Here is a 20,132-nt window from a genome sequence, read left to right as displayed (position 1 = left end):
CAATTTTATTCCAAGATGTTGATTATTTCCAAGCCCTCATGACTGGAGCGCGCAGTGTCTTCTCTCATAGTTACAGGGCGCCATCTGGTGGTAAAAGTTAGAATTAGTTTTATAGCTGCAGGGCGCCATCTGGTGGTGAAAGTTAGAATTAGTTTTATAGTTTCAGGGCGCCATCTGGTGGTACAATGTTAAATCACATGTCTTCAACGAGATATGATCAATTAAGAAGTTAAAGTGAATGTATGTAAGATTGATATTTTATATTCCATAACGTGACTTAACCGTGTCCCTAGATGCGAGGAAGTCAGACATGTTTAAATCAAATACAGCTCTTACTGACAACATTTGATCATGTGTTGCTCTCTGTTCCATTTGCTCGCACTGAACTGGGGAAAAAGGCTTTTGTCCACTCTGCACCTTATGCATGGAATATGTTGCTGAAAGACTGGAACTTGACAGAGCTGAAATGAGATTATAGCATGCACAAGTTTTCAAAGGTTTGCACAGGTGACAAAGGAATGGCTAATATCAAAGCAAATTTTCTCTCATTAGTGAATGTGTATGAAAGAAAGAGTATCTGCATATTTGAAACTCTGTGTTTGTGTGTGTGAATAATTTGGTATGGAAGTGTGTGTGTGAGCTGAATGTTTTTAGAAATGTCATATTTGAATGTGAGATGTGTTGTATTTGATATATGTATCATAGATTTACACCAAACTTATTTTTACTAAACATCAGCCAGCATAAATACTAATTTCCACCTGTAGTCCCTCTACAGGTGGAAATTAGTATTTATGCTATAACCTGGCACCAGACATCTTTCCTGTTTTTTAAGGTCAATGTAATGTTGTGCACTGTCCCTGTTTCAAATAAAAACATACCATACCATTTCCTTGAATGCTTTTAAATCTAAACTGAGGGGTTTCGAGGCTGCCTGCACAACATACACTTGTTTTTCATAATCTGTTTGTCTTTTCCTGTTATCTTGTCTCTTTGTAATTATGTATCTGTAATTTTTATTATGCCACTTGGCTAGGACTCCCTTGAAAAAGAGGTTTTTAATCTCAATGGGACTTTCCTGGTTAAATAAAGGCTAAATAAAAATAAATAAAAATTTGTAATACTGACCATTTCTGAATTAGTCCTATAAAAACATTTGACCTGAGCAATGTTGTAATTTGGTGTTTTGGTTGCCTATCAGAAGACAGAATGAGCTCCAGTCTCTCATTTGGGTTTAAATGGTGAAATCCAGTTGGTAAAAGTACTCTCTGGTCTGAATACTCCATCTAAACCCCAGCACCTGCACCACTCATGAATCAGTGCAAGTGTGAAAGGGTCAGTTGTAATTGTAATAATACATTTGTTAAAACCATAGAGGGGAGGCTACATACAGTTACTTTAATGCATTTATTCCACCATCTATCCTATTGTAAAGAATTGAATGCAGAAGACCCTTTTTTGGGAACATTTTATTACAGTAATTATCTACATTGTGGTACAGTATACGAAAGCATTAAAAACATCTACATCACATATCCAACAGAAGTGCACAAAATAAAAAACGACTTCTCAGAGGCTCAACACCAGTTTATCATTTCAGTAAAAAAGGTCATAAATAAATATAAATTACAAAAGTCCAAAATTAGGGCAATTCCTAAGGCACATTATTCATCCAAAATGTGCCTTGTGAAAATATGGCAACGCCCTAAGGACAGAAAAAGCTTATTCCAGAATAAAGGGAAGCAGCATCATCTTAAGAATTATAACAAGCTTAAGCACTTTACCCTGCCGCACAAACGTGTATATTTCAGCAGCTTCATGTGAGGTGTTTGTCAATTATGGAAGTTTGGAGACTGAAAGAATTGAGATGGTTATGCACTGGCTAAAACTGTGAAATTTCAGCATGGTTTTAAAGTTTAAACACAAGAAATAGGTTTTATGAAGGGGAATTATTGCAGAAGTGAAGCCTTGTCCATACAAATTTGGTTTAGAAGAAAATACACTTCAAGCTACCATAGCAGAAGTGAAAAAGAGCCCAGAGACCTCCCAACATTCAAAACGTCTGCATAGTTTGAACAATTGTATCTTTAAAGTAATCAAAGATATTAATGAGTCGCTAAAAGCTGCAACTATAATCCCTGTATTGCTTCTTTAAAACTGTAACCCTATTCTAAATGGCTTTAGAGTGTTAAAGGAATGTGTGAAACTAAGTTGGAAAATTGATAAACCGGTTCGGTATAAGAAAATCGAGTTTTCAGCATCTTCTGTTAAAAAAAATACAGAAGTAGTGGTCGCAATTCCTGATAAAAAGAAGTTTCAAAGTACCAAAAGCTTAAATGTTGTATTTACAAAACATTATGTTTACAATGTGCATTGCTATTTGACAGACGGCTGTACAAAAAAAAATAAATAGGCAGGCAGGGGAATGTACTGCATGCATGGTTTCAAATTATCTAATTCATTCACCAATGACTGGACAAATTAAATTGGCTGTGTTTACACTTTAAATGGAAAAAAATATTTATCATTATCAACACAATAAAAGCTAACAAGTTAATTAACAGCTAACATACTAGAGACATTTTGCTGGTGTCAGGATTAGCCCTTTTGTGCTAAAATATCTATGGAGTCACATGTGAAACATTTACAACAAAAACATGGTATTATAAAAAAGATGGAATTAGAGAAAACTAGTGACGGTTCTTCAGTACTGATATGTATAAAAACATGTTATATTTACAATGTGTGTAGCTCATTTTCTAGAAAAATAAACAAAGGCATCTTAACAAAATAAGTCTTCCTATAAATAATACTAATGCACATTTTTTTTTATCTTTTCATCTTTCTGTAAAAAAGTATACAAACTAATAAAAAAAAAAAAAAAAGATGAACGAGTAAACTATGCTATTTACCAACGTAAAATGATAAGTCTGCCACTGGAGACAAATCCAGGTGAATGCCGTGGATCACCCTATAAAGGTGTACAACAAAAGCCATCACCAGGTGTCTTTAATATTTTCTGGTAGCTGCGGAGGAAGGGACTCTGGGAGGTGTGTGGCCACCTGTGTGGATACCAGCGTCTTCTGCTTTTTGGTACTGCAACAAGGTTTGAAAAGACGAGGATCAATGATGACCTCTCCAAAGCGACCTTTGTAGACTATCCCACAGCACACCTTTTGCCTATCAAGAGAGGATTAGATTTTATACTTGCCAAGTATAAATATCAAATGATGGATTGTAAATTTACAATATGCGTCAACATACCGCTTCCAGTATGACCGATCCAAAAAGGAGTAGATGGACGGAGATGACCTCCTTTGTTTGGATTCGATATCTGAACCATCATCCGACTGGTTGCTGTAACTGGGGGACTGGGCTGGGGACACACTAGATGTAGTGCTATGGGCATCAGAATCTGGAAAGACAAAACATGCCCTTTAGAACAATTAACATGCATTCATACAAGTGAAACAAGGAGTGGTCATACTTTGTCGTTTTAACTTGTGAAGCTTCTTTAATTTGCTCTTTTTCTTTCCATCACTGTTCTTCATCTTCTTGGGTTTTGTCATTTTGAAACCTGGCCCTGCCCTGGCATCAACCACCTGCACAATCACAAGAACATTTACTTTCATAATCCATTTTATACATTCACTTAACATTGCACAACATTAGCATATACTTACATGGCTCCAATTCTTCTTGGATCCATGAGGTAATTTCTTCCACCTTTTTACCAGTAAGACACAGGCATTGCAAATGTCTCCAACACGCTCCTCTGACAGCCTTAAATAAAGAAAATGGTGTCACAAAATGTAGATACATGCACAAATATCTAAATAAACACTGTGTAGGCCTACGTAATAAAAAAAAAAAAAAAAAAAAAAATTGTGTCACAAAATGTGGATACATGCACAAATATCTAAACAAACACCGTGTAGGCCTATATTAGAAAAACTTACCCAAAGCAGAGCCTGAAGGTTTCTTCATAACGACTGCTGTCTGTAAAGCGGGAGCTGGAAGACTTGGTCTTGCAGATGCAGCAGCCGTCATTACTCCGGTATATCTTTGACTTGTGAAAGCCAAACATAGTCTGATGCTGGTGTTAAATCGCAAATCTGTAAAAGAAAATGTAAACCTGTTCCAGTCTTTGTGGTAAAGGGAGGATGGTAGCGCACATGAAGCAGTTTACTACTGAAGGGGGCGGATCCAGCACGAGCACACACAAGCCTGTCCAGCCTGTCCACTCTTTCAATGTTTAAACCAACGAATAAATACACCGAGACACTATTTCACCGTCTTTCAAACCCAATAAAAGCTGTAAACACTCGTTTGGCTTAATGATCATGTACACAACAAAAGTGATAATCAAAAAAATCTAAACATATTCGACACCCAGACACAACCATCATTTGCACAAACATCATCTAAATATAATTTACACAAACATGATTCACACAAACATCATTTACACAGTATTTTCTCCACTCTCTTATATTAAGGCACTTTTCTACGTTTTACAGTCAGATAAACCAGATCTTGTCACGAGATCACACCTGAATAAAATCCACTTTTAGATCATAAAGCGTCCAGAAAATAACCCCTGCCGTTAAGTGAATTAATGGGGTAAATAATGCATCTGGCGGTGAAAACACTGCATTTGTTTAAAAAAAAAAAAAGTGTAAGAAAAAGCGGGATGCAGCTCTTTTTCAAGTCAACAAACAAAAAGCTACGGAGCCAGACTTGAATTTTGTGTAACGTTTGTAGTAGCTCATCATATATTTATCCACTTTGTTCTGTTCACCCCGGTAAAAGCACGTCAAATATTTTAGTTAAGTGACAAAAACCTTGCTTATCCCTTTAAATTCCAACTTTTGCTCCGGTGAGCGCCAAATACGGTTCATTGTTGTTAGCTTTTAGCATGTTAGCTTAGCCGCTAGCTGCTAACGGCACCACGCCACGCTCTCATTCACTTCCACGTTATCCCATTGTCGAGTCGGCTTCTCTTTGTATTTTGCGCTACAACATCTACCACAAAATCGTCAGCTTGCAATAACAACGCAAAAATATATTCAACATCATACTTAAACATTTTGAGGGATAAATCAAAAGCGTATTTTTTGTTAAACGTAAATAGGAGTAGACTTACTGGACAAAAACTTTGAATCTTCACCGTATTCGCTTCTTCCAGTGCGCATGCTCACACTACTGCTGCATACAGCTGTGTATTAGAATAACATTTGCATAAAAAACCCGAATGGAAGGTCGGGCTAAAATGTCCATAAAAGGAGTGTAACTGTCGAGTTTGAACATCGTCTCCACCAATCAGCGCGCACCACACGTCCCTCTCGGAAGTGTTGCATGATGGGAATTGTAGTCAAACAGAAAGACCGGACTATCCGCAAGTACAACTTACGGCTCTTCTTTGAACTCAAAGTCCCATAATGCACTTGCGCCAAGCCTACAAAGAAAAACAGCTACGTGACATGGCGCGAAAGAGTTTGTTTACATTTTTTACTAGCTGAAAATATTAAATATGCATGGGCAAAATACAGTCAGATTACCACTTAGTTCATCTTGCAGTTATCAAAGAGAAGTAGTCATTTTAGCATTTCAGGTGCTTTATTTAAGTACATTTTTACACTGTACACTTAGTAAACACTACATTACACATGTCAATAAATGTACACCAGTTTTTCAGAACAAAAATATAAATCTTCCAAGATGCTCATGGACTGTACACAGATGGGCACAACACAGTCATTCTAGACATTGTTGGCACAGAAAGGAGTCCTTCATACCATATTTCTTGTTCTGTACAGTACAGTCCATTGTAAGAGAAAGGGCCCAGTAGTAACACTCCACGGTGTTATAATGATAACTTTGATTTTGTTTGATAGATTTTGCATAGCAAGAAACTATGATAATGAGACCAGTGGGGAAAAGCACGGTCACAAAAAAAAATGTCTCAGGTATGAGCTGGGTAGGCCTGCATGTAGTGTAAGTGAACATTGTGTGATAAGGGCAAAAGATGTCCAAAGATATTTACAATAAAGTTATCAATATGATCCATAAAAACCTGGGTGAGGTGACAGACCAGTCAAATTTCCCTTCCTTTTAACCAAACACAATGTCTACTGTTGGATAATAGATTGCGATGTCATACTCATGCAATGATCTTAATTCACAGCAAATAATAAAATATTGGCATTTTCCCAAACTATAAAATAAATTTCATTCCTATAAAGGTGGGTGGATGCTATTCTACCCCAATGCCCCTGTCATACACATACTTATAAAGCATACTACATCACTTGCTTTACGCTCTGCAATATGACATTGGAATCTGAGTTTACAACAGAGCAAGCAACTTGACAGATTTAACAAAATAATACTGTTTTATCCGAAAAATATAAACCATTTGATTCTCACCTTTCCTTAAATAGAACCATTATCAGCAGTTCACAATAACAAAGAAAATATTTAGCTTTCAACATTATAGCACAAGAAGGTCATTGTCAGTAATGTGAAAATGGTCATAATAGAAAACATATTATAACATCTAATGGCAACATCATTCGGGATAAAAATATCAACATATGTTGAAAGGCTCATTGCACTTATTATATGGCAAATGTAACAGTAGCTTTAATATAAGCCAGAAATGTCCTTTGTTCAAGTCTGATTCTGCATAAAAAGTTTCATATACGCCTTGTATCAAGTTGTATGTTCCTGATGCAACTGACGGGGAGTTGGTTTGGTTTAGATACCCACACCTTTGACGAGAGATGCCTCCAGGGTGATATTAAACTCTTGCAGAGTCTGAAGCACTCTGATCAGAGAGTTCACCAATGTCCGGTCTTTGATCAGCGCAGTGTCCTCGTACATCTGAGTGGTGATCGGACAGTCTGCCAGCAACGCAATCCAGTGATGCAGCAAGTGATCCCTAAACAAGGAAGTGCATCTTTAATTTAATTGGACAATTTTTAATTAATGAGATGTGCTTGTCCTTCGACAATAAAAAGAAAAGATCATGTAATGATGTATTTGTTTCACTAGTAACAGTAGCATCTCTGGCCACTGGTAGAGATGTGACTGAAACCCCCCTCCAGTCCAGTGCAGGACTGGAGGGGGTTTCAATCACAACTTCCTGCTTCCCGTGTCTTAGGTGAGGCAACATCACCTCTATGCCTCAAGCATCTGTGGTGTTGTGCGGGTACTTGGGTCATTGGTTGTAATTATTTGAAAATGCAGTTTTACAATGTCTACACAGTAATTGATGGTGGGTAATTGATATCAACAACTCTCATTCAAATATTCCGTCAATACCCAGTGCTGTGTCCTTTAACTGGAGGAAACCATTAAAATATCAGATGCCTTGGGAATCCTCACCGGGGATATCACATTTTGTGGCTTTCCTGCACATCACGAAAGAATGGCATGTTTTATTCACAATGCCACAAGAGTATCGAACCTTAGGAAGACCAACGATGTTGTGCTGTCTAATAACAGCATCTTCACACATACGCATAGTGATTAAACAAAATGTAAACAAATTATTGTATGCCTACCTGGCTCCAAGACAGACCAGCATTTGAAACTTCCCATCTTTGCCAATATTTCTAGGGGTGCTGTTGATGGCACGCATAAAGTGACAAAAGTGGCGCACTCTGCTCTGCCAGTTTTCATCTGGATTCACTTCTCTCTGTTCGGCGCTTTCAAAATAAACTTGGGATTTTTCTGCCAGTAAAGAAATAGGCATACATTTAATTCAGACATACATATAATTCTAGAGCACACATTTTAGACACAGGATGTATTTACCTAAAAAGTCCCAGATAAAGACATTTTTAAATAGACGAGGTGATTTGAATCCATGCTGAAAAACTTGCTCCAGAGCCCAGACAAGGCCATATTCTCCACACAATAGAAGAGTTAAACTGCCCCTCTATAAGAATAAGAATAATAAGAATAATAAGAGTGTTTGTAATATTCTAATAATACAGAAACAAACCAATCATATATATTATATATAATCTCTCATTCATTCTTTCATTCATTGTATTAAAATATAACTTTAAATCATTACAAGATACATATTATTTTTATGTTTCTTCAATAAAAAAAGACCACCAAGACCACACAAAGAATTTATGCAGGTGATGAATAATGGAGTTACACGTTGGAGCCTGTCTAGACGCCTGTCTCTCACCTCCTTTTCCGGCTTGTGGAAATGCTTTACAATCCCATTGATGGCTTCTCCGACTCCCTCCTGGATCTGCCCTGTATTTAGCTCTGGATAAGAACAAAGACAACGCATGTAGTGACTTGTGCCCATGTCCAGCATCAACATAACATAACTTAAAAGCGACTTTGTTCAAATAAAACATGTGATTACACTGAAATATACAGAATTATTTTTGGCATAAATGAAAAACCAATAATTCAACAAATTAAGTTAGGATAAATAAGTGACTTACTTGGTTTACTGTTTGGCGAGATGGTGACAAACCTCCTCATCATCCCAGGCGACTGTTGCATTGGAGGAGTGCGGCACAATCTTTCGTCGTTTTCAGTGCTGGGGGTCATAAGCTCTCCAACAAGAATCCTCTCTAGACTCCCATCATCCACGCCTTTGCCCAACCACCGACCACAAGGAAATCTGCCCAAAACAACATGTTTTAGGTCAACAAGTTAGGGTATATAGTGCTGTGCCAGTACTACTATTGTACAAAATATACTTACTTGTATGTGTGTCCTGTGATTTCATTGCGGACCAAAACACACTCCACAAGCCACTTAGCGTAGAGCCCTGAGTTATCGTGACCCATCTGCACTGTGGTCAGTTTTCCCAGATTCTGACACTAAAACAAAATTATTGAGAAGTAAATTTTACCAGCATAAAATATTAGACATTTTAAAATTGTCCAGGTGTAATGTGAGTACTGATGAGTAAGAATTGTCACCACTGCCAACCTCAAAAGTTATTTCCAATGTATTCCTGGGGACCTGCAAAACACCGGTCTCAGCCAGTTCACCAGAGACGCACACCCAGGGGTTAGCTGTGAACATTGACCCACTCAACTTCTTACTGGAGATGACCACAACATGGTATGGGATCACTGTAAGGTAAGACATGGCAGGTAAATCAACCTAAAGTCCAAATATATTATACTGAATTGTTTTGAGGTAATGGTGAATCTTACTGATTGTGGTAAAGACATTGGTGAAACAGAAGTAGTCCACTGCATTGAAGGAGAGAAGGTGATAAAGAAACTGCTCTTTCTCATCGTCACAACGCAGGAAGGCATAGCGTTTGTATAGTTTCCTGCACACAAAAAAACAAAGATAGTTTATTATTGCAAAGATGTCTATTACAGTTTTATTTATAATAGCACTGCGAAGGTATAAAGGAAAAACGTGTTAGGTCACAGATCCAGACGGCAGACTACTGACCCACTTCTACAGATGTATTAATTATGGAAGAGATTATCAATTCTTTATCTAGAGGTAAAAAGCATCAACATGTTTTGCAATTTCACAGACGGCGTGTGATGCATTTCATAACAGAGGAAAAAATGTAGATTTATACGATGAGGAAACAAATATTGTGCGTACTTAGTGAGCTCATGATCTGAAAGCAGTTGTTTTAGGTGTCTGGAAAGTAATTTCTTCTCCATTGAGAGGCGAACCCAGGCCCGGGCTTTTCCCACATCCGTCTTGATTTCACTGATGTTCTGAATGTGCCTAAAAGGGAAAAAGAATCATGTTAAATTTCTGTACCAAATGGTTCATTAAATAGGTTTTTACTCATGTATTCAAAAATGTTGTAATGTACTGCTGTATTGTATGCCAATTACTTCCCCATTTGTTGCTATTTATTTCACACCATTTTTACTCAATTCCTGTACAGATTTGTGCAATTTACAAATAAACAAGATTGAGATGCTTATTTCTGTAATGTAGTGGCATTTCTTGAGTCAGTCCAGTGTCATTGCTGTAACCCACTATCATGCCTGGCCTGTCCAGACACATTTCCTTCCACTCCACCAGTGTCACGAGCTTTGTCTGCTCTATGAACATTTCTTCATGTCACCCCTCAACCCCCCTCCACCTTCACATTAGGTAACCTACTTTGCTCTGCTTGCTGTCTCCATGGTAACAGAAGAAAACACCACCCCATTTCACTATTACATAGCGAAATATAAATGTACATTTTTTTATAACATTGTATAAAGCAGCTGATCTAAAGGTGCCCAAAAGTTAATGGTTAAAAACAAAAATATATACAGTACTATTCACAAATACTAAAGATGTATTTTACAAACGGCATCAGACAATAGTGGGACAGCCAATCAGAATAGAGTAGTGGGTTTTCTGAACTTGCTGACCCCACCTCTCTTTGCAGTGAGGCAGGGGTGGAGTAATTAGGCTGGAAATAATACACTGTTACACTGCATCACCCCCTTACTTCCTGCACCACCCCCTCCCATTTCTGTGTTAATATTTAATAAGCAAAATTACTTTCAAAGGACAGGAAAACATGTTTATTGATGTTAATATATTTTATCAACTGTTGAAAGCAATCTTACAGCTACTTCCCTATAAATAAGGAGATATCCCAGACAGCATCATTTAAATGTCTTTTCTAGACTTCAGCACCCACCTCATGTCCTGAATGAGAGATATTTTCAGGGGTGGCATGGCTGACACTCCTCCATCAGATTTACGCCTCTCTGTGTCATGGATAAAACCTGAGGGCCCCAAACCTCCTGGAGTCGCGCTCTTCTCTTTGCTCTCCTGATAGTGCAGCAGGTGGGACCACAAGGCAGACTTGCCCTAAAATTATAACAGAAATGTTGCCATTCAATTCTACAGGAAATTTCAAACTGTGACCAATTTTAAAATGTGGTTCATCCTGACCTGTTTAACCTGCAGCCCATGGCTCCAGATTCTCTCCAACAGGTCGCACAGACTGGCAATCAGGGTGTTCTCCTCCACCCCTGTGATGCTAACCTCTCCGTGACCCAACTCCACTGCTTCTCGCCCCATTTTCTCAACCAACATGCGTTTAGTCTGTGGGTCAAACAAAATTATTCAATAAAGGTTTATAATAAATCAATTACAATAACAGGGAAAATGCGATTTAAAATGTACAAACCTTGTTCCTGCACTCCTTTAGTAAACCTTCAACAAATTTCCAGTTTGTCTGAGCAATGACAGAAGGCGACAAGTTGGACAGTTTGGGCTGTCTGATGGTAGTGCCCAGATTTCGAGCTTCTTGAATATATTTCTAGAAAAAAAAGATTATAAGAAATATATAGAAAAAAAACAAAAGTACAGATATTCCAAAAATGTTGAATATAAAGGCACTTAAGCCTTTCATGTAACGAAAGAAGCTCATAAAAAGTCTACTACATTGGCTGTTAATTTTGCCCCAGTGGGAAAGCTATGGCCTCAAAGACTACAGACACATACCACATCCACAGAGACCGACTTTAAACAGGGTCTGAAGGATTGAGAGAGCCAGTAGTAGTCGAGAAACAGCAAGAGCTGCAGCTCCGGAAACAAACACTCTACATGCTGAGAGTGAACGTGTGCCAGTGCGAAAGAAGCAAAAGAAAAGACAAACAAGAAGTGACAGACGTGTTAACAGGCAAAAGCAAATAAAAAAAAGATTCATGCAAATTAAAACATTTATAATAACTACACCCAAATTAGTTTAATAAAGCTTTGATCATTATGAAGACAATTATGTTCATTCTTTAGTAAGGCTTAGTAACAACTTAATTAAGGGGTTAGGGTATTAATTAAATAGTTTTTAAGCCTAAATCATTCATAATAAATGATTCGTTGATTATGAATTAAGTGTTTGTTCATGCTTTATTGGGCCTGTCAAAAGTGCTAGAATAGTTATTATAAGTGTCACACAAAACATAAAGGAAAAAGGAAGACAGAAAGAAAGTCAAACGAAATGGAAATCATGCTCATCCCAGTTCAGAGCTAATGGAGTTACCTCTCTCTGGTCATTATCTAAATACAGGTGCTCTGCGTGCTGCTTCTGTCGATCTCTTCTCCTCCACTGGGCAGGGGCGCTCCTCTTCGTCCACCTGCACAAGTCAACAAACATTCAAAATCAAGACAACAGCAGTCTTATTATCAATACCTAAACATTAGAAATTGTAAATAATTTGCTTACTTGTTGGTGGTGGGCCCAGAGGAGAGCACATCAGACTGGAGTCGAGGGAAGAAGCCCTGCTCATATCGACCCTGTCCGATCTTCATGTCGAGCAGATGTGGGTGCAGCGCTGTGTGGTCAATCTTGTGGACTCTCATTTCAATGGCTTTTTCTTAAGTGGATACAAACACAGACAATTAACATTTTAGAGTGAATTAATTGAAGATTTTCAAATTACTTGGACGTGGCTTTATCAAGCAATATCATCTAAAACACTGTACTTTTAGATGGGCGCTTAGTGGTTACACAGAAAGCCTAGAACTGAAACCCCTCTCAAACACCCACAGAGCAGACACGAGTGACAGATAAAAGGTTCTGAGAAAATGTTTTTCTTTTCAAGAAATGAATGAGGATTAGACAGCAATTATCTGAGTGCAGAAAATAACAACCCACCCACACGCACACACACAATCTCCAGTCTAAATGGAGGCATTCAAAAGTCAAAGTAAGGACAAAAACATTAAATGTGCCAAATAAAAAGAGCTTCAACAACCAGCAAATATAAAGAATCATCAGCAGGATAAAGGGAGAACATCTGTGTGCAACGCAAACAGGATTCAAAGTAATGGCCCTGGTATGGACCCCAACAGTGACCGCTCACCACTTGGTTCCGGAAGTAAATTTCCAATTCATTTTTCCCATAGAAACACAGAAAAACAACAATATTTAGTTTGAAAGCTTGTTGATCTGAAGGCTATTTGGTACTAAACACCACAAGACTTATCATTTTAATTAGAATCTGTTCAGAAAACTTTATAAACCACTGGTTATTCAAACAGTGTGCACCCTCGTTATGGACATCAGTTACCACATAGCTGGTTAGCCGCAGTCATGCCTTTAAAGTCTTAACATCTAAATTTTCAAAAAGTCTATGGGAAAAATTTATGGGAAATTTACAACAGCAGGCTTCAAAGTGGGAGGGACTGTTGAGCTTTAATTAAATATATATTTTGACTGGACAGGTTTTGATTTCTTGATATATCTATACTTTAATACAACATTGAACCTAGCTGCATAGATTTAGATCAAATGATTAATATTATTATTTTTTCATGTTTTAAGATGAAATCCTAATGCACTGCACACACATTTGGAGTAACCACCACCAAGGGATATACAGCAGGAAGAAATATTACGAATGTGAGTCTTGTCATTTTCAGGCCCAATTACATGAGGTCCAGGAGCAAAGAAATCAGCTTTTTCAAATCTCTTTTTTAGTAGATTGTCTGCAAATAACACATCAACCGACCCATTAACTGTTAAATACTGCACCTGGTCATTCATCCTTCATGTAAACAATAAAAAAATGTAAATGAAAAAAATTCCTTGGCCTACAATAAATGGAACATAATTTACCTGCTTCTTCAATGTTGGTGCATTTCTGGTACATGGAAGTGCGTAGAGTGGGCGTGCGGACGTTTAACATGCGTATTTTATCAACCCGCGAGTCAAACACCCTCAATGTGTGCTCTTTCTCCTCATCATCGTGACAGAGGATTTTACTGTCGATGAATGATGCAAACATCTGTGTCTCAAGGAATCGGGACAAGAAGGGAAGGTATGGCTCTGGTTGGTCTGAGAGGAAGGAGGCCTGCAAACAGAAAGCTTGTGTCTAAAAGAGTGCCTCAAAACTATTAAACTATGTGGCTACTATCTTGAAAAGGTAGTAGTTCTATACTATTAATATCCATTTTTCCAGTTAGAAAGCTTTTGTGTCTTGTTTTCAGTTTATAGTCCATACAAACTTTTCTCAAATACCTTGTCAAAGTTCTGCATCTGATCCCGGTTGGTGAACCAGGACTCCTTGTCTTGGCTTGGCTGGATGACAAACACCTCGTAGTCTGCAAACATCTGAGTGAAACGGTTGGCGAAGACTTCCCGGACATGAATGTTGAGCTGATGCATCTTCAGTTCCTCCTCATCACACTGAGCACGAGCATCTCTGATCCCACTGGCATCCTCACGAACCTCCAGCTGATGTTAAAAAAAAAAAAGGGAAAATTAATGGGCACGATAGAATGTACATATATAGTGTGTTTTTACTGTATCCCAATTATTCTTTGACTGGCTGCCAGAGATTACAAGGGCATGAGAACGGAAGTCAGGGATATCAGCTGTGATTTATAGCCAGCAGGAGCCTGAAAGGCTATATCTATCTTTAGAAAGTCAGTAGGTCAATCGTACAGATGCCAACACTATGGGGTTAAAATGCAGACCCTCTACAGTGACATGTTTGAAAATGAGGTCAGAATTCAAAAGAATGACAGGCTCATATATGGAAAATTATTTTACAGAACTGATTCAGATAAAGACATAAATAAAATAATAGCACATGTAACTATGTTATCAAGGCACTGATTATAAAGAAGAGGTGAACACTATAAATCAATAGTAAAAAGCCAAAATATATTGCAAATGATCAAACCTCCAACTTTAATAAATTAAACATATTGCAATTGCTTGTTATGGCAATAGAATACCTCCCTCTAGTGGGTTTAATGTGTTACTACAACAACATTCTTTCACAGTATTTTTTGAAAATAATACCATATTTATATACATAGTATACATAAACATTTATATACATATACATACATAAACATTTATATACATATACATACATACACATATATATACATATACATACATACATATATATATATATATACATATATATACATATATATATATATACATATATATACATATATATACATATATATATATATACATACATATATATACATATATATATATATACATATATATACATATATATACATATATATATATATACATACATATATACATACATATATATATATACATATATATATATATATACACACATATACATATATATATACATATACATACATATATATATACACATACATACATATATATACATATATACATATATATATATACACATACATACATATATACATATATATATACACACATACATACATAATATATACACATACACATATATATATATACACATACATATATATATACACACACACATACATATATACACACATACATACATACATATATATATATATACACACACACATACATATATAAACACACACATACATACATATATATATATATATATATATATATATATATATACATATACATATATATATATATACATACTACATATACATTATATATATAACATATATACATACATTATATATATATATATATATATATATATATATATATATATATATATATATATATACATATATATATATATATATATATACATATATATATACATATATACTATATATATATATATATATATATATATGATATTTTCTTTCAGAATATCAATATGACTTGACAGTTGCATTAAGTTAAAACTGTGTGTCCAATAAAGGTAAACAGATGAACCAAATGTTTAATGTCTACGGTGTTTACTTTAAGTTCAAAACTAGTAGTAACATCCCTGTACATGTTGTACCTTGTCCAGGCTGACTCCTGTTCTCTTCACAAGCGCCTGAAGCCGAGCGATAGTTTCATTCTCTCTCAGCAGGAAGGAGTTGAGTGGTGATGCCAAGTTGCCATTGCGCTTGTCTGAAACGACATCTACAGAGCGAAGGCCCCTGTATTTGGGCTGGCTGTCGCTGGAGTGTGGACAGCCCTCTGGAGAAATGCCAAACGACATAAGGATCTCAGAAATCTCTTGGATAAACTCCAGTTTGTTGGGAAACTGAGGTAGCTCCTCCGGTAGTTCGATGAAGTGGTTGTCAATGTCGACAAAACATAAATTAGCCTGTAGAGGACAGAGATTTTTATTTTAACCATTGTACAGCAAAACATTGTATTAGGCTCAGAAGCTAAAAACTCACAATCGACAAAAAAGACAGTTGGAAATAATTTTCAGAAATGTTACATTTACATTTACAGTCTACTATAGTAATAACAGCATAACAACAAGGTCTGGATGCCTTTTATCCACAAATTTTAGGGAGGACAATTTTAGCTGTACCTCTTGAGGCAGCTCAAGTTTAGTGCGGTCGTCCTGTCCGTTGGAATGCAGACCCATCAGATACGGCACAGGTGCATCCAAAAAGTGGAGGAGTGAGGCAGGCAAAATGGGAACATAAACGTGCTGCCACTGGAAGGGGAACATTAAGGCTGTGATGCTTTCTGCCACAGTCATCAGTCTCTGGTAATCTGTTTAAAATAAATAAAAACATCCATTTAAGGCAAGGAAGAATACAACAAAACAAGTCTACATCTAGAACAAAACAATTTAACATGTAAAAATGGTACTGTTACAGGAGCCTTTACTTGACATGTAATATATTGTGTATCATTCCTTACAGTTAAAACAATAAAATGTTTCGACCACCAGAATTGACCTGAAAATGCAGGATTGATTGGAATGCTATCACAGGAAGGCTGCATGACCTTTGAATTATCTTGACACATTTTCACAAAACACCTCGCTCATGTGCTTGTTACATTCCTTTGTCGTGAATCGTATACAAGGAAAGCACGTCTCCATCAGTTCACATCTGCATTCCTGAATTATCTGCTGACACCTTGGGTATAATGAGGAACAGTTGGGTCTCACTTGTCATGGTGCCAAAGCAAACACTTTTCCTTCTTTTGGTCATGTGAGGTCCCATGGGGAGACACTCATTCCCCCAGGCCCCTCTACTAACCCCCCTCTCAACAGGCCTCCTCTCTCAGGACAGAGACCAGAATACTAACACTTCTTTTCTTAAACCTAGAAAATCAAAACAACTTCATGAATGTAAGTGTGTTTGGTAAACCCATATGACAAATCAGGTATAACATATATCAGTGCCTCTCATTAAGGTATGTGCTGTAAAATGTGGTTGCTTTGGTTCTGTCATTCCTATATAATTTTCTCTATGGCTGCCAGTCACTGAAAATCACAAGGATTTAATTGTAGCTTGCCACAACAGTGAATACATTGAGTGACACATCTCTAGCCTCCCATCAGGCAGAAATGGGCTGAATATATTACCCAACAAAACACAATTGTTCAGTTTTGAAGAGACATCAGACAGGGATAGAAAGTTACATTTAATCAGAAAATCTGGACTTCAGCCTTTAAGAATTTGTCGAGTGTCATTTTGCTTAGTGTTTGTTTAAATGCAAGCCCTTGTGTAACAATCCCCTGCTTCTTCTCAGAGGAAGACAGCCGGCCTTTAACTCTCGCAACACCCTTCACATGCTCCGCAGTGATGAGCCTCTAGGGGGGAGGCATGATGTCACTTCTAACCAATAATAATCATCCAGCTCCACGTCTGTCCTCCCTGCCTCCGCGTCGCATGGCAACAGGACAGCTTTCCCCTCACGGCTGCACCACAGCCCCCCTGTGCTTAGTCGACCACTTGCCTTTTTGGGCTATTGTAATGGATCCAATTACCATGCCAAGTCACCAACCCCAACATCTCTGTACATTTTCTAACCGCTCCATCCTACTCGGTTTCTTTGTGCACTATGCGGTCCTTGTGGGCACACTATCGATAGATCAACAATCAATAACTGAAAGTGAATGACTCATTAGCGTAACCTTAACCTTATGCTGTTGTAAATGTATGACAACTGATATTTTTCAAGTATTTCTCAAAAGATCCCTACGGCTTTTACTTGCCGCTTGCTGCTTGTACAAAAAACACTCAAAAATAGACACTCAAAATACTAGTTTGTTTATGTATAAAAAGGCAGTACATTTCCAGAGAGCATCCCGTCTATGTTTTGCAAGTCCCATCAAATTTAACTCAAAAATTCAAAGCAAAATGTAACAAAAATTGTCTGACCACTGCAGCAAAAGTGAAAGAAACCCTCACATATCCTCTAGCGCTGAGTAAGTAAGCAACATGTTCAGTATTCATACTTTCAAGAAAACACTCAAGGTTATGTAATATGTGGCATTTTAGCTCCAACAAGCACAGAGAAGACATCTGTTGTGGTGAAACCTTGAGCTACACTTTTTATATACGACTATAAAAAGATGAGTCCTTAACCAGAAAGAAAGAGTAAAAGTTAGACATGACAGGGCACTTTTCTCTACAGGAATTTACATATAATGAAAAAGGCTTGCCACAAGTTCAGCTGGTTTAGATCTCTATGAATGCAAAAGGCGTACTGATGCCAAAACTAAACACACAGTAGAAACAGGCAGAGCAGGTCAGTACTTACGCTGTGAGTAAAGCAGTATTTGCATCTCCAGCAGTGCACACGTGAAGAGCTGAAGTACGTTCTCCACTCCCAGCAGCTCAAACACCTCCCCAATGCCAAAGTCAAACAGGGGCAGCTCAGAGGTGCTGGGGCGCTGACACACCACAGGCCCATATACCCCTGAAAATTTCAGTGAGCGTCCAGATGGAGGCAGAGGCACCTCATAGAGGATGTTGAAGACGTAGCTTTCTAAAGGCAGAGGTGGTGGCTGCGGAGAGGACACAGCCTGGTACAGCTGCTCTAGCACCTTCCTACAGGCCTGGGCAAAAGCCATTGGCGTTATTAGACATATGCATTTGGAAACGAACAGTGTGTCACGGCTGATGTCGTAGGAGTTGAAGCGCTGCAGGCGGGAGATGGCAGGGGCAGCCTGCAGAATAGGCCTCTGCCGCGGCTCCTCCAGTCCTTTAGGAGGTTTGGGAGACATGGGAGTGTGCAAGATGTCATACTGCTCTGCATTGTGCATGTGGTAAAGTGTCTGCATTGCACTGCAGATTTGTTTGCTGGTCACCTCCTCAAAGAAGGTGAGGGCAAAGCCATAGGTCCGAGAGCCATCCTCTCTGGTGATGATAAACGAGTGAAACTGGGGCTCTCGAGTGTCTACCTGTGTCCTGAATGACAAACCCTTTGGCATACAGAGCTGTGAGAAAAGCAAAGACATGAATATCAAGATGTGAACAGACTGCAACAATATGTCAGATCAGTAATGAATAAATACTCATACCATCCCCACAGCATCCTGGTCAAATGGATTCCACTCCACATTGTCTGGATAATGTGCTAAAACTTTGGATTTAAAAGTTCGTCGCAGTGGACTCTGCTCAAAATTCTCACCTGAAAAATCATAAGCAGAAAAGAGAAAGAACAAATGGTTATTTCACAGACTATTTGATTTGACAATATTTGGATCGGAAGCAGCAGGCTTAAAGTGCCAGGCAAAACTCCAGAAGGAAAGCGAGTCAGCAATTTTGTATTTAGAAAAAGATTGTATTGGATCATTTAAGCTGTCATGTGCATTTTGGCCAAATTGTTTTATGCTTTTTGTCAGCTTTAATGTCAATACAAATGAACTTACAGTAGTTTTGAACCCAGAGTTAAGCAGAAGTGATGCACACACCAGCAATACTAAAAGTGATTCATACTAAGGGTAGAGACAACATCAACCAAGCATCGCCCGGGAAGGCAGCGCCGGCCGAGTGTGAGGAACAGAAGCGGTGATTGTCAAACATTGGCTCATTGTTCATTTTGCGGCTAAAGGAGTTGGTCAAAAGCAGCAGGGTGAGAAAACCAAGATAAGAAATATGGTGCAAAAAATAACAGGCAAGTCCCCAAACCTGCTCAGAAAAACATAGTGAAGATGTCAGATTAGGGAGTAAACAAAGGTCAAAGGTTATAGGATGCGGTGAAGGGTTGAAGCTGTGCCCAGGTTTTAAAGGGAAGTGTGTGTTGCCAGGGTTACCTTCATTTCCCCTTGCTAGTTTGCCTTGCGCCCCATCACTGAATTTAGTAGCTTGTATATACTGGCATAAAGCTACACAACAAATAAAACAACAAAAACAGAATTAAAATCCATGTTCTCAGTGGACAGCGCATCACTTCTGTTTGTGCAAACACAGCTGTGCTTCTGGGAGCAAGCTGCGTACAGAAA

At 37.9% G+C, this 20,132-nt stretch overlaps 2 protein-coding genes across 3 annotated transcripts in view; both read right to left on the bottom strand.

Moving 5' to 3' along the window:
* Nucleotides 1–1,451: 1,451 nt before the first annotated feature.
* Nucleotides 1,452–5,241, bottom strand: sinhcafl (SIN3-HDAC complex associated factor, like). Its single transcript, XM_033984020.2, has 6 exons — nucleotides 5,147–5,241; nucleotides 3,960–4,115; nucleotides 3,684–3,783; nucleotides 3,488–3,602; nucleotides 3,265–3,415; nucleotides 1,452–3,180 (listed from the first exon to the last, which is right to left on the bottom strand). Exons 2-6 carry the CDS (start codon nucleotides 4,085–4,087, stop codon nucleotides 2,997–2,999), a joined length of 678 nt encoding a protein of 225 aa, XP_033839911.1. The 5' UTR covers nucleotides 4,088–4,115; nucleotides 5,147–5,241; the 3' UTR covers nucleotides 1,452–2,996.
* A 359-nt stretch (nucleotides 5,242–5,600) lies between these two features.
* The window catches only part of dennd5a (DENN/MADD domain containing 5A), a 28,995-nt gene continuing 14,463 nt past the window's right edge, over nucleotides 5,601–20,132 (bottom strand). The window contains exons 1-21 of one of the 2 annotated variants that reach the window (XM_055230824.1): nucleotides 19,944–20,104; nucleotides 19,209–19,318; nucleotides 18,446–19,124; nucleotides 16,254–16,441; nucleotides 15,726–16,037; nucleotides 13,994–14,209; nucleotides 13,592–13,826; nucleotides 12,197–12,347; nucleotides 12,014–12,107; nucleotides 11,159–11,290; nucleotides 10,921–11,073; nucleotides 10,664–10,836; nucleotides 9,616–9,744; nucleotides 9,204–9,325; nucleotides 8,974–9,119; nucleotides 8,743–8,861; nucleotides 8,478–8,659; nucleotides 8,210–8,292; nucleotides 7,822–7,945; nucleotides 7,569–7,737; nucleotides 5,601–6,943 (exon numbers count right to left, since the gene is read on the bottom strand). In XM_055230824.1, the coding sequence (XP_055086799.1) occupies nucleotides 6,760–6,943; nucleotides 7,569–7,737; nucleotides 7,822–7,945; nucleotides 8,210–8,292; nucleotides 8,478–8,659; nucleotides 8,743–8,861; nucleotides 8,974–9,119; nucleotides 9,204–9,325; nucleotides 9,616–9,744; nucleotides 10,664–10,836; nucleotides 10,921–11,073; nucleotides 11,159–11,290; nucleotides 12,014–12,107; nucleotides 12,197–12,347; nucleotides 13,592–13,826; nucleotides 13,994–14,209; nucleotides 15,726–16,037; nucleotides 16,254–16,441; nucleotides 18,446–19,124; nucleotides 19,209–19,211 (3,594 nt within the window). In that variant the 5' untranslated portion in view covers nucleotides 19,212–19,318; nucleotides 19,944–20,104 and the 3' untranslated portion in view covers nucleotides 5,601–6,759. Of the gene's footprint in view, nucleotides 6,944–7,568; nucleotides 7,738–7,821; nucleotides 7,946–8,209; nucleotides 8,293–8,477; nucleotides 8,660–8,742; nucleotides 8,862–8,973; nucleotides 9,120–9,203; nucleotides 9,326–9,615; nucleotides 9,745–10,663; nucleotides 10,837–10,920; nucleotides 11,074–11,158; nucleotides 11,291–12,013; nucleotides 12,108–12,196; nucleotides 12,348–13,591; nucleotides 13,827–13,993; nucleotides 14,210–15,725; nucleotides 16,038–16,253; nucleotides 16,442–18,445; nucleotides 19,125–19,208; nucleotides 19,319–19,943; nucleotides 20,105–20,132 lie in introns of those variants that run through there. The other variant, XM_033984030.2, reaches the window with a different exon arrangement.

Source organism: Periophthalmus magnuspinnatus, chromosome 3 (assembly GCF_009829125.3).
Source record: "Periophthalmus magnuspinnatus isolate fPerMag1 chromosome 3, fPerMag1.2.pri, whole genome shotgun sequence".
In the NCBI taxonomy this organism is placed as follows: domain Eukaryota; kingdom Metazoa; phylum Chordata; class Actinopteri; order Gobiiformes; family Gobiidae; genus Periophthalmus; species Periophthalmus magnuspinnatus.
This window is presented reverse-complemented; position numbering and strand designations above follow the sequence as displayed.